This window comes from Phalangium opilio, unplaced genomic scaffold (genome assembly GCF_054372755.1).
Source record: "Phalangium opilio isolate 3A_F unplaced genomic scaffold, DU_Popi_V2 ptg000101l_1, whole genome shotgun sequence".
In the NCBI taxonomy this organism is placed as follows: domain Eukaryota; kingdom Metazoa; phylum Arthropoda; class Arachnida; order Opiliones; family Phalangiidae; genus Phalangium; species Phalangium opilio.
In genome coordinates this window covers 3,265,816-3,278,972 of record NW_028324204.1, presented here as the reverse complement: position 1 = coordinate 3,278,972, position 13,157 = coordinate 3,265,816, and the positions used below count along the sequence as shown (strand labels likewise).

General features: G+C 38.1%; 1 protein-coding gene across 1 annotated transcript; it reads left to right on the top strand.

Moving 5' to 3' along the window:
- Positions 1 to 11,494: 11,494 nt before the first annotated feature.
- LOC149630967 (uncharacterized) lies at positions 11,495 to 12,383 on the top strand. The gene is made up of 2 exons (XM_089851161.1): positions 11,495 to 11,768; positions 11,896 to 12,383. Exons 1-2 carry the CDS (start codon positions 11,495 to 11,497, stop codon positions 12,381 to 12,383), a joined length of 762 nt encoding a protein of 253 aa, XP_089707287.1.
- The last annotated feature ends 774 nt before the right edge of the window (positions 12,384 to 13,157 follow it).

The following is a 13,157-nucleotide window of genomic DNA, read 5'->3' as shown; positions in this document are numbered from 1 at the left end:
AATAGGTATAACTTTATTTTAAACGATTTAACTATTATTAATGTTAATTATTGAAGATTAAAATAATTATAAATAATTTTATTTATTTAAATATTAAAGATAATCTTGTTTCTCAACTCAAAATTAATACGGAAAGAGTTAAAAAGCAGTCTATGTTTTTGTCTGTGTGTGTCCGTCCATTGTTACACTAGCGCGTCGCGTTAGCAGTTAGCCTTGTGTTGATGTAATAAGAAATCATACAGAACCTTAATATTCCCTTTTTCCATAATATAAAGTGAATATGTGGAAGTATTTTTCGTAATTATGATGCATTTAGTACTTTTGTAGCTTTAAAGCTCTGTTTCATTTTGATATTCCAAAGATTTTTTTTAATATTGTTATTTGAAATGGCTGTTTATATATTACTTAAGCTATACTACATCTGTATATAGAAAAATCCTTGGTTTAGTGATTTCATGACGAACACTAAGACCTAGACTCCGGCGGGTATATTAAGTATAATCCGCAACAGGCTTAGTGAAACAAAGAGTAAATAATTGAGGCCTGAGGTGAAGTAAACTTTGGGCTGTGATTTACGTGTCTGAAATGAAGAGACATCAACGGTTCAGAGTGAGCCGAAAGTTAAATACACTATTAAATAATCAGGCTAAGATTTTATAATAGAAGAAAAGATCATGGTGGCAAGTAGAATAGTAAAAGGGCTAATGGTAAACGGGTAGTAGCCACAGACTTTTTATTCTCTTTATGGTGCGCATTGACTATTAGTGCGTCTAGCTACAATTTAGCTTTGGTGTTATTTAACGTTAACATTCATGTTGGCAAACTAAGAATATTGTTGAGGTGAGACGAGACGATAGTGTTTACACTGCAAACCAGTTGTGAATGTAGCTATCAGAATATACGGTAAACAGCTGAAGCGTAGACTTCATTTCCTGATCTTTTCCCCATTGACTGATTTCCATGTGTCCAAGATTTATCCTTATTGGATGTAAAATGTCGTCTGCTTTACTGTATTATTCGCTATGCTTGGAATTCTGCTTCAATATTTCGTAAATTTTTACTTCAAAAATGAGAAATAATTCCATATCTAGGTAAATAAGTTTGTAGTAGTAGACCTCTTGACTCGGAGAGGTAATATTTTGGTTTTCCCAACTTGTTATTGTTCTTAACACATGTACATTTAATGTTTATTACAACAGGTGCATTTAAATCTTATTAACACAGGTACATTTAATTCTTATTAACACAGGTACATTTAATTCTTATTAACACAGGTTGTACAGAGTGCTTGCAATGCATTTTACAAGAATTGTTCAAAGTGTTCACCATTAACGTTTATGCACGTCTTATAAAGGATTCTCGAACACGGTGAAAGATGTCCGGCGTGTTTCGGATACTCTCACATCCGTCAATTATGCGTTGTCTCAGGTCAGGGCATCACAGACTTCGGTGCGGTAGATCAAGTCTTTCAGATGTCCCCAAAGAAAAAAATCGCACGGATTTAAATCCAGAGGTCTAGCTGGCCACTCAACTGGTCCACCTCGACCTACCCACCTCCCGGGGAACGTGGCATCAAGATGGGCTCTAACTTGACGACTGAAATGTGGTGGCACCCCGTTGTGCGTGAACCACATTCGTTGATGCAATCTTAATGGTAGGTCGTCCAGTAGGTCTGGTAAATCATTCTGTAGGAAGTTCAAATACGCCTCACCATTTAGTCTTGGTTGTTGAAAGACGGGTCCAATCAAATTATCGCCGACAATTCCGCACCATACGTTTAGACTAAACTGTACTTGGTGTGACCTTACCCTAGTAGAGTAGGGATTTTGTTGTCTCCACTCATGATGATTATACAAGTTCACTATGCCGTCACGGGAAAAATTGGACTCGTCAGACACTAACAGCGTTCGTAAGAATTCTAAGTCGATCAACCGGGCCATAATCCGCTGACAAAATCCTAGTCGTCTCGGATAGTCTGCTTCGTTTATTGACTGTATCTTCTGCAAATGATATGGATGGAACTGGTGTCCGCAAAGGATCTTCCAAACAAGAACATGGTTGACGCCCAATTGGCGACCAACCCTCCTGGTGCTGATTGAAGGATTGTCCTCGATTATAGTAAGTTCTTGTTGGGAAGGTCTCGTGCTTGGGGCCCGGCAGGTTGTAATTTTCCGGTTTCCCTTAAGCGTCTGTCAACAGCCGTGAATGTTTGGCGATTTGGTAGCTCTCGTCGAGGGAACAACCCTTGGTACAAGCGCCTAGCTTCCCACGAATTCCCATGAGCCCGTCCATACATCAGATGCATATCCGAGTACTCAGCATTTCAGTAATGCACCATACTTAGATAACTTTGTTCTAAAAGTGCGCTTAAAAAGTACAAGACGTTTATTTAAATACCAATTCGACTTAACTTTTTAAAACACTTTGCAGCTACATTTATTTTTATGCAAATTGGTTGGACGGGCTCATGGAATTTCGCGCTTAAAAGGGCTAATGGTATACGGGTTGTAAAGCTACAGAGTTTTCATTCGTTTCATGGTGCGCATTCACTTTCAGTGCGTCTAGCCACAAATCAGATTCGGTGTTATTTAACGTTAACACTCATGTTGGCAAACTAAGAATATTGTTGAGGAGAAACGAGACGATAGTGTTTACATTGAAAACCAGTTGTGAATGTAGCTATGAATATATAGGTTAAAAAGCTGAAGCGTAGACAGTTGGGCCTTTAAAAACACATAAAGGTTATATCTCTCCAAAGTTTATACACTTCATTTCCTGTTCTTTTGACCATTGACTGATTTCCATGTGTCCAAGATTTATCCTTATTGGACGTAAAATGTCGCCTGCTTGGAATACTGCTTCGATAATTCGTAAATTCCATATCTAGGTAAATAAGTTTGTAGTAGTAGACCTTTTGACTCGGAGAGGTAATATTTTGGTTTTTCCAACTTGTTCACTTTTAATTTCTAACGGTGTTTTAAAAGTGTTATTTTACACCGAATTAAGCCTTAAACTGGCGACAAAAACTCAAGGCAATAAAACTCTCTTTTGAGTGTTTTTACGGTGCAAAATAAGTGTTTTCTTATATTACACCCTTTTAGCACATTTGTAATACTTCCCTTTCTTAAAGTGCACTCTTCAAAGTAAATCACTTCACTCATTTCCGTAATTCGGACTTCTGTTTGTAGCTAAAGACGTTATAAATGTGTGTCTTGTAATGAATAACAGCCTATGGGTTGAGATAATTGAGGTCAAATGCTCACTCGTAATATGAATATGGCTAAATTCGTACGGATCATTTTGTCAAGAGTTATTATTGTCATAAATATAAGCAAACTATTTTGTTTGAATTTTGTTCTACCAACTAAAATCCGGAGTGAATTATTTTTATTCATTTAATCCTTAATCATCATTTAATTCAATAAACCGGCTTTACTGTTAATCTATCCATTCCCTTTAAATTAATTTAAAAAATTACATATCTAGGCTTTTTCAAGAGCAATTCCATATTCCAGAAACATTTTATCATGAAGTGAATTATTTTTAAGGGATTTCGTTTCAATGCTCACTAACTTGTAGGGCACCTTGACGGACATAGTTTATATTGTAGCTGGTTTGGCAAAATTTCAAGTTTGCAGCAAAAGATAATTCCATCTGTTATAAGTTGCTGAGAAGTCTGATGTTCGAGAAAATGTGATAATTTATTTTGCTTTCACTAATCAATTAAATAATGTCGTCTACTTAAGACAAAGCAACAACCTTGGTCCTGTGTGATTTCTTGGTGTAGGTAGCTGAATTTTATGCCCTGGAAAAATATGATACAGTTGTGAATATAACCGAAAAAAAATTCTTCTCATTACCAATGACTTGTTGCCGAATTAGTTTGGTTAAACACTTCATTCATTACGAGTTATGCGAAGACGTTCTTACCAAACTCTGACCCTCCCCCATCCTCAATTTTCCTAATATATAATATTTTTCCGTCAAAAGTGGTTCCAGTGTATGGGTTATCTGAGCCGTCGTAACACACTCAGCCAAGAATAACATATAGATCCAAACCATTTCTCATTAGTAAACGGTTAACGTTAATAAACAAACACTATAAAAATATTCGTGTACATGAATGAGGATGATTTCGGCTTGACACCCGCTAGCGATGACGCAGTGTAATCGGTGTATACGGCGGTACATTTGAAAGTGAATAGACCATTGCGGAAATTACCTACTGAGAAACTAAAACATGGGCGATGCCACCAGTGGGATCTTCTCCCTCTAGCCTAGAAGCACCGCTTTACGGGGCATGAATTGGCTAGCCTCCCGCCTGCTGTAGTGAACTTTGGCACCGTCGGGTGACGCGTTTTTTGAAATGGTCTGTACGCGTTATACGTAACTAGTGTACAAGTAGCGGCAACAAAGTAGTCAGGGGTGATGACGTTTCGAGTGTAGTATGAGTTATAACCTAAAGTAGCGATATTTCGGCTAAAATCCAGAGGATGTCGCTACCCTTAAGATTTTTTCTATTCCTTATCTCCATTCGGATGTTCGAAACCTGAAGAAAGGATGTGTCTAACCCTTTGAAATCTCTCTTACCAATAGAGAAAGGGAGATGTAACACCTTACTGTTGTGGTTAATTAGCAATAAGAGACTAGTTTAACGCATGATTCCTTTATTCCGAGGTAAGTTAACAAAAATAGAAATAAAAAAATACGCACCGGACTATGTATGATCTACATCATCGGAGTGCTTGCGGAGGAGTGAGAAAGAAAAAAGGAGAGGGGTTCGCTCCAAACGGAAATCACGTGACGAATCAAACTCTGATTGGTTAAGCAATTTATAAAGGGGAAATTGGGCGGTCCGTGACATTTAGGCGCCGCCACTTAGCCGACAAGACAATTAGGCGCCATGACATTTCGGCTCCTCGATATTTAGGCCTCGAGATATTTACGTGCCGATAATTTTTCCACTATTTCTTCTAAAAATCCGTAATGACCTCTCAATTTCACAAGCCGTATATTGTCTCTGTGCGTCACTGCATGACTATGCTCGCAATCCCCATTAAAGGACACAAAACCTTACCTGTTTTTACGAAACATATCCTAAAATAACAATAAAAAAAACCTAACCTAACCTAATCAAAGTTGGGAAGTCAATGAAGATAAACAACAATATTTTGGAAAAGGCATATTATTTTGGGAAGCAAATGAAAATAAACAACAGTATTTTGGAAAAGGCATATTATTTTGGGAAGTCAATGAAGATAAACAACAATATTTTGGAAAAGGCGTATTAATTTGGGAAGTCAACGACAGTAATGGGCAAATCTCGAAGCACTTCATATATATATAAGCATAAAGCATTTAAAATACTTTAAAATGCGAAGTGTAAAGACAAATACGTCGAAGCTACAAGCTTCTTCACAAGACTAGAACTACATAATAGCACTAAACATTTTACTTAAAGCAAACAACGCTTCGCCAGTTTTAGCTGCTTTGAACAAAATAGGTTTAAGGTTCACGAAGCATTCAGTAGCCAAAGCACAGGGCCATAGGTGATAGGGTCCTTTCTGGCGAATATCGAAGCATTTTGGAAACTACAAACAGTGCTTCACGGTCAAAAATGCATAGAGCCCTTCTTAGGCAATTCCCTAGGTGTAACATAATAATCTGAGTTTCACATAGATCTAAACAAAACACGCTTTCGTTTACCCAACAGTCATTGTTAAAAACAATTTAAAGTGACTTCATAATCAGAAATAGGCAGGCTAGCTAGCCCTTAAAATATACATGCGTCATTATACTTGAAATCTAAAAAACTTGAAATCTAAAATACTTGAGCCAGCAACCCATGTGTTTTAAACGGAATTCAAACAGAATTGATAACGCGGTTGTTTTTTATTGAATTCAGTATCATAAAGCCAACACAGTCGATTACATCACCCTGTTGCTTTTGATGAAGATATTTTTTAAGCTCTGAATTGTAGAATGTAGACAATTTGTCGAAAATTTTGAACCGTTTTAACACTTTCGTATCGAGTGTTCTGTGATATCGTTTCGCCTTAGTAGAACCGCAAGGGATCAGTGAACGCTTATCCACGGCATTACACGGACGTCGTCAGGTACTTATGATTTGAAATATTTTACCTTAAATATACTTAACGTTTAAAACCAAGCCTTATTTTGCAAATTGAACGTTTCATGCTATATAATCGAGATCACTTAGTCAAAGACTTGTCTCACGTCTTTTTCCAAATACCATTTTGCCTTTGACAAGCTGCTTTGCGATAGTAATACGATTTATATGGCGCCAGTGTTTTTTATTCATACAAACTCAAGTGGCATATCTGAATGTCTACGTTAAATGTTAAGATTTGGAAGACATATTTATGATCGTCCACTATCGATCTTAAAGAGTATGGGAACACCATATGCACAAAGTAAAGCGCCGGGCCAGTGGATCCCCTACAAGGTCACTTTATGAACTCCAGTTTTTACTTGGCGTAAGCCGGAGGCTTTTGTAAGCGAGATTTCTAAGTGCTGAAATCGCGCCCACTAGCCATCGCCAAGCTAAAAGCGGAGTTCAAAAAGAAAGTCAACATGTAGGGGATCCACTGGACCCGCGCTTTGCTTTGTAGGATATATTTAAATACAAATGTACTTAATTAACGTGTTTCGTGTATCGAGCATTGAGCTAGTTATGTTATATATATTGTTTATATTCAACGTTTTAAAGCTCAAGTTTCGAAAATTTTCGAGTCATTTAATAAGTCCAACTAAATAGTATAGGATATTTTTAATTTCAACAGAAAAATAGCTCTGCGAATAATAGTAGACTCGAAAACTACACTAAGCCTTGCCTAGGTATCAGCGGTATCCCGATTCCCGAGCCGCCGGCGGCTGAGCTCGCCGTAGCCGCGGGAATAGAAAACATTGCTCGTAAAAAACAGATACACACGGCGTTCTAAATAGTCCAAGCAAAAGCTACCGAGATTGATAAGATCTTTGTTCCTTACTCCCAAATAATCTTTCGTATTGTAAATAGTTTTATCTGAAGAATATTTTAGACACCATACTCAGTCTTTATAGTAGTTCCCTAATTTATGTGCCTTGTAAATTGGTTCTTAAGGCGGAAGGATACGAAAGAGCCGCGTTACCGAATTTTGTTCCTCCGCGTAAGGGGAGGTTCTTTCCTAGGAGCTTAGAGAATATCGTGTAGCTCACCCAGGCACATGTTACGTACTTCATGTGTAAATCCTAATCGGCTTCTGCTATCATGAATTCAGTTATACACTGAACCATATAACCCACTCGGTTTGACAATCACATGTTTTAATTAAAATAATTCTGTTAGTAAAACAAATCAATTGTCCTCCTAGCATGGCTCATTCTGGGGAAAATACTGAAGAAGAGCTTAAAGGGACAGAGGAAACGGCGGGACTACCTAATAACGGTCATAACGTATCTCGAGTGGGAAACAGTCGGTTAAATATCACTAATGATGCCAGATTTTCTCACATTAAAAGACATGAACAGTTTCTGGAAAAGTTCGTGGCTGGGAAATTTGGTACCAGCATTTTACATGAACATTTTACATACTTGGGTAGTATTCCGAACGGGGAAAATTTGCCCTCTAGGAAGGTAGTGCTCGAATGTAAGCACTGTGGGGCCACAAAATATGGAGATAACTCGAGCAATTTTGATCGACACATCAACGTTAGTATTTTGTTAGGCGAATTGAGTTTTAAAGTATATATTAGCATTTAATGCTATTTTTCTGTACACTCAGAGAAAATGCACCCTACCAAAAAATTAAAATCTAAGCTTAAGAAAAGACCGCTAGACGAGTTTCTAAACTTGCCTATCAGCATTGCTAAGAAAAAAAGGTCGCAAAAGTAGCTAGAACCTCGATACAACAACGTCATTTTAAAGAGTTCCTGGTGGATCTGGTCACTGTGGATGGACTTCCTTTTAGTATCACCGAAGGCTGGGCAATGCGCCGTATGATTGAGTATTATGCGCCACAAATCAATTTACCGTCGAGAAGGACACTGGTGAGAGACCTGGAGAAAGCAGTAAATGGCATCAATGGCCGCATTAAAGAGGTAATGAAGTCAGTTCCAGCGAAGACCTTACACTTGACCCTAGACTTGTGGAGCAGCCGGAATCGTGAATCAGTGTTGTGCGTACGTGGGCATTTCATAAACGACGAGTGGGCCTTTCAAAATGTCTTGTGAGGGTTTGAACGATTTTCAGGTGAAAGTATTTTAGCGAACGTGAAGGGTGTCTTAAGAGGCGCTGGGATTAACATCGGACAGGTAAATATAGCTCCGTTTAAATATTCCAGTTGAGTAACACTTGGGAAATCCTCAGATCATGTGCATATGCGCGGATAATGCCTCAAACATGATCAAAGCGTTCAACCTCAATTCATTATTTGAAGACGAATGGTTGCTTCACATTCAGTCGGGAGCCATCTTTGCTTTGGAGGCGCAGGAAGACGAGGAAGGTGATACACCTGAGCATATTGATTACGGTCAATACTCTTTAACAGTTCTTAAAAATTTTTAGCATCTAGTATCTCTAGTTAGACACATAGACTGAGAAGATCGTTTTGTTGACAACGTTCATGTGAGACACTGTCAAATACAGATGTTAAGTAGGCTGCAGAGATCTATTCTAAACCAATGCGATTACATTCTTGACATTGATTTGTTATAATCTTTCAAACGGTGTAAACGTATTTATTTGAAACTTATAACGTTAGGAATGCTCAAATTATAGAATGTATGTTGGCTTACAATTTAATCGACTAGATTATTAGACTTTTTGCAGCTAGATTGGGCTGTTACTTAATTTCTATTAGCACATTTTATGACTTAAAAATATTCAAAATTGCAATAAAACACTAAAAGTTAATAACTACTTCAATTACAAAAACAGAACATGAAATGTTTTATTTCTACTACGCTTGACGACTAGTTTTGTCTCGATACAGAGGCATCATGAACTGATGATATCTCTGCAGAGGTACGAAACTAGTCGTCACGCGTGGAAAAAATACATTTTGTTTCGATTTCTTTTTGGAACTAAGAGTTCTGTTTAATTAAAGTAGAATTTAATTGTTTTATCGCTTCTTACTATATGGTCCATAAAATTACATTGTGACACTTGTTAAGGCTCCGAAAGTCAAAGTGTTCTTCTCTGGATTAAGTGTTTTCAATAAACACTTACTGTGTCTCACTTAAGATATAGTTAAAAGTATTCAGGGTGTTTCTAAAAGGTCCGGAAGAAATCAAGGAGGTTGTTTCAAACTGAGTGAAAAATGTCTATGGACTTTTAGACTAACGTGCTCCTTTGCGACGTTATGGCCCCTTGAAAATAGGCCTCAGAACAACGTAAATCGTCCAAATAGTGGAGGTAGAATTGTACCATTGACCAAATTGTTGTCCAATTTATGCATAAGCTAATGACCGAGATATAAAAGAAATAATAAGGTTGTTAACTACTAGCAAAGGTGCATAAACGTGTGCAACGGTCTTAAACTATGACCAGCTAAATGCAGAGCTTTTCATTAAGAAGCTGTACGTAAACATTTCAAGTAAGACACTAAACTTTGGCCAGAACTACTTGACCTCAAAGTATGGCTTTACTACATTTTCGTTTTAGATGTTCACAGAGAAGATTAAATGTGACAAGAAACCATCAAGTACCATAATGTTAATTTCAATATTAAACGGAATCAGGAAGTAATTACAAAAAGGGTTCGAAATGCTTTCCGTCGGCGTTGATACAAACTTGGGCGCGTCGAATAAATGACTGTCTAACTCGTTCGAAAATCCCTGGAGTGTTGCGTATGGCTTCGCAGGCATCAATAATCCTTCTTCGTAGGTCATCCACGTCTCGCACTTCACGTTCATAAACTAAGTCCTAAAGGTAGCCCCAAAGAAAGAAATCCCAAGGGTTTAGGTCCGGAGATCTGGCAGGCCACGCAACCGTTCCACCACGGCCTATCCACCTCAATGGGAACGTTTCATTAAGATGGCCCTAACTAGGAGCAAAAAATACGGTGGTGCACCGTCGTGCACAAACCACATATCTCGTTGCATAGCCAATGGTACGTCAGATCTCCGGACCTAAACCATTGCGATTTGTTTCTTTGGGGCTACCTTTAGGACTTAGTTTATGAACGTGAAGTGCGAGACGTGGATGACCTACGAAGAAGGATTATTGATGCCTGCGAAGCCATACGCAACACTCCAGGGATTTTTGAACGGGTTAGACAGTCATTTATTCGACGCGCCCAAGTTTGTATCAACGCCGACGGAAAGCATTTCGAACCCTTTTTGTAATTACTTCCTGATTCCGTTTAATAATGAAATTAACATTATGGTACTTGATGGTTTCTTGTCACATATAATCTTCTCTGTGAACATCTAAAACGAAAACGTAGTAAAGCCATACTTTGAGGTCAAGTAGTTCTGGCCAAAGTTTAGTGTTTTACTTGAAATGTTTACGTACCGCTTCTTAATGAGAAGCTCTCCATTTATCTGGTCATAGTTTAAGACCGTTGCACACGTTTATGCACCTTTGCTAGTAGTTAATAACCTTATTATTTCTCTTATATCTCGGTCATTTGCTTATGCATAAATTGGACAACAATTTGGTCAATGGTACAATTGTACCTCCACTATTCGGACGATTTACGTTGTTCTGAGGCCTATTTTCAAGGGCCCATAACGTCGCAACGAAGCACGTTAGACAAAAGGTCCATAGACATTTTTCACTCAGTTTGACCCAACGATCAACCACCTTGATTTCTTCCAGACCTTTTAGGAACACCCTGTGTATGCCTCATTCGTAACATTGTGCATAATTGTGCCTCTTTTACAGAGTTTTGGAGCTCCATGAATACCATATTAGGTGTAGAGCCTGTTGGGCATATCGTGGATTCTGAATTTGCAGATGACGACACGTCAGAGGAGTTAAATGTTGTACCTGATCCTTTTTGGAAGCGTAAAGGCTGTGTGGCTCATTCGCTACAACTAGTAATCAACGCCAGTATTAAAAAGGACGCTGATGCCACTGCTTTTATTAAAATCATTAATGATATTATTGGCTTTTTTCGTAAATCACTTATTTGGACAGAAGAATTAAAGAAACGAACTGACGGTGGGGACTTAATTCCCCTTGGTGGAACTAGATGGAATGTTCGTTTTTACGCCATTGAGCGTATATCTGAGGTATATCTTAATAGGAAACGTTATCTTCTTTTGTTTTGAGTAGCTTCGTAAAACAGAATAGCCTCACAAACTCAGCAACTATGGCACATTGTGTTTTTGCAAGCTGCTTAATGATAATATTATGAACGTATGATGTTGCATCATGTAAGTCTCGTTTAATTAATTAGCCAAACATGATTGCTGCTGTCAAAGCCGTTATCATCAAGGCATAGAAAGAAAAGGACCTTTCGATTGGTTTTCCCACCCTTCACACTGGCATGGTTGAAGAGGCTAAAGAGATGCTGCATTTACTAAAACCTCTAAAGGACACAACAGATCGACTCCAATCTAACGGTATAATAGCACCTAAAATAATCGGTGAACTACTTCAGGCCTTCGACAAGGTCTATGAATGCCAAGCAATTCACTTTAACTTAATGCGTGACGAAATTCTCAATCAAATGGAAACAAGGTTCAGCAATACTGTTTTGGACGTGGACTTTGTGACAAGCACATTGCTAGATCCAAGGCAAAAGCTAGCACCATTTGATGGTAGCTATCCTAAAAAATGCAGATTGCATATCTTTTTATTTTCGCTGTTGCACATTACCGTAGCTAACTGCAATTGTTGAGTTTATTAAAACGAATCAATCTTGATCCTATATTGCTTTGTTTGCAGAATACTTCAGTAACCCTTCCTGGGGTGAGCGTTATCAACGAATAAAATGCCCAATGAAGAGCAAAGCCAAAGATATAGTATCAACCTTACTGTTAAAGGAAAGTAATGTGCGTACAGCCGTGGATGCGCAGGTTTCCAAAAAGCGGTCAGGGAAACTAGGCTACTTGACACGTGTTCCGTCACCCATGGCTCCCAATGGCCCAGCTAAAGAACTTGACATTTATCTCGCGGAAGATCTTCTTAGATATCCATCAGCCGATGAAGATGACGACGGTATTCCAGAATCGCAGGCCATCCTTGACTACTGGCGCGATAACGCAAAAAGATTTCCTCACCTTTCCAATCTCGCCAGGTGCTACTTGTCCATTCCAATTAGTTCTGCTGATGTTGAAAGATCATTTAGTATGGCGGGAAATTATCAAAGAGCGAGAAGGGCAAATCTGTCATTGAAACACGTTGCAAACATCTTGACGTATACGGAATATTGAACGGAGCAAATAAAATGCATGACAGACTTGCAGATATGAACATGTCAAGAATTTCAATGACAATTGTTGGTTTAGTATAGAAGCGTCCTAACGTATTAAAATTAATCGGTCATTTCACACATTTTGTCTAACTAAATTAATATGGTACTAAAGTAAAATACTATTAACTCGAATTGCCTTTGTTCTGTTTTTATTTGACGAACTTAAGGTAATATTACTTGAAATATTGAATATCTCTGTAAAATGTCAAGAATACTAAAATTGTTATCTCTCAACCGCAAAATCCATGGAAATGTTTTCCTTTTCCTTTTCTAAAAGAATATGATATCTGCGTCATTGAACAATCATATAAAATACACGAAGCATTTTAGAGGAAAAGAACAATGCTTCGCGCTTGCTTCGAAGCAAACGCGCCGCGAGTGCAGGGGCTCTATTCTGAGACGTTCGGTAGGACGTCTACCGAACAACATTTGTCGTTAGCGGTCGAAAATTTCGTTAGAGGGCAAAGTAGCGATTCTGAGGCGTTCGGTAGAGATTTTGTTCGGTAGAAATGACGTGAAATGATCGGTATGATAACGATAGGGATTTGCTTTCGTCACGGCTTCTACCGAAGATGTTTTCTTCGAAAAGAGAATTTTAAAATGGCGGATATTTTGCGACGTGAAGTTTTAAGGTTAGCAATAATTGCCGATGAATTACCTCGACGTGATTTAAGACGTCAAACAATATTAAGAGATAGGCTTCAAGCTTTTGAATTAGATGATCATAGGTTTT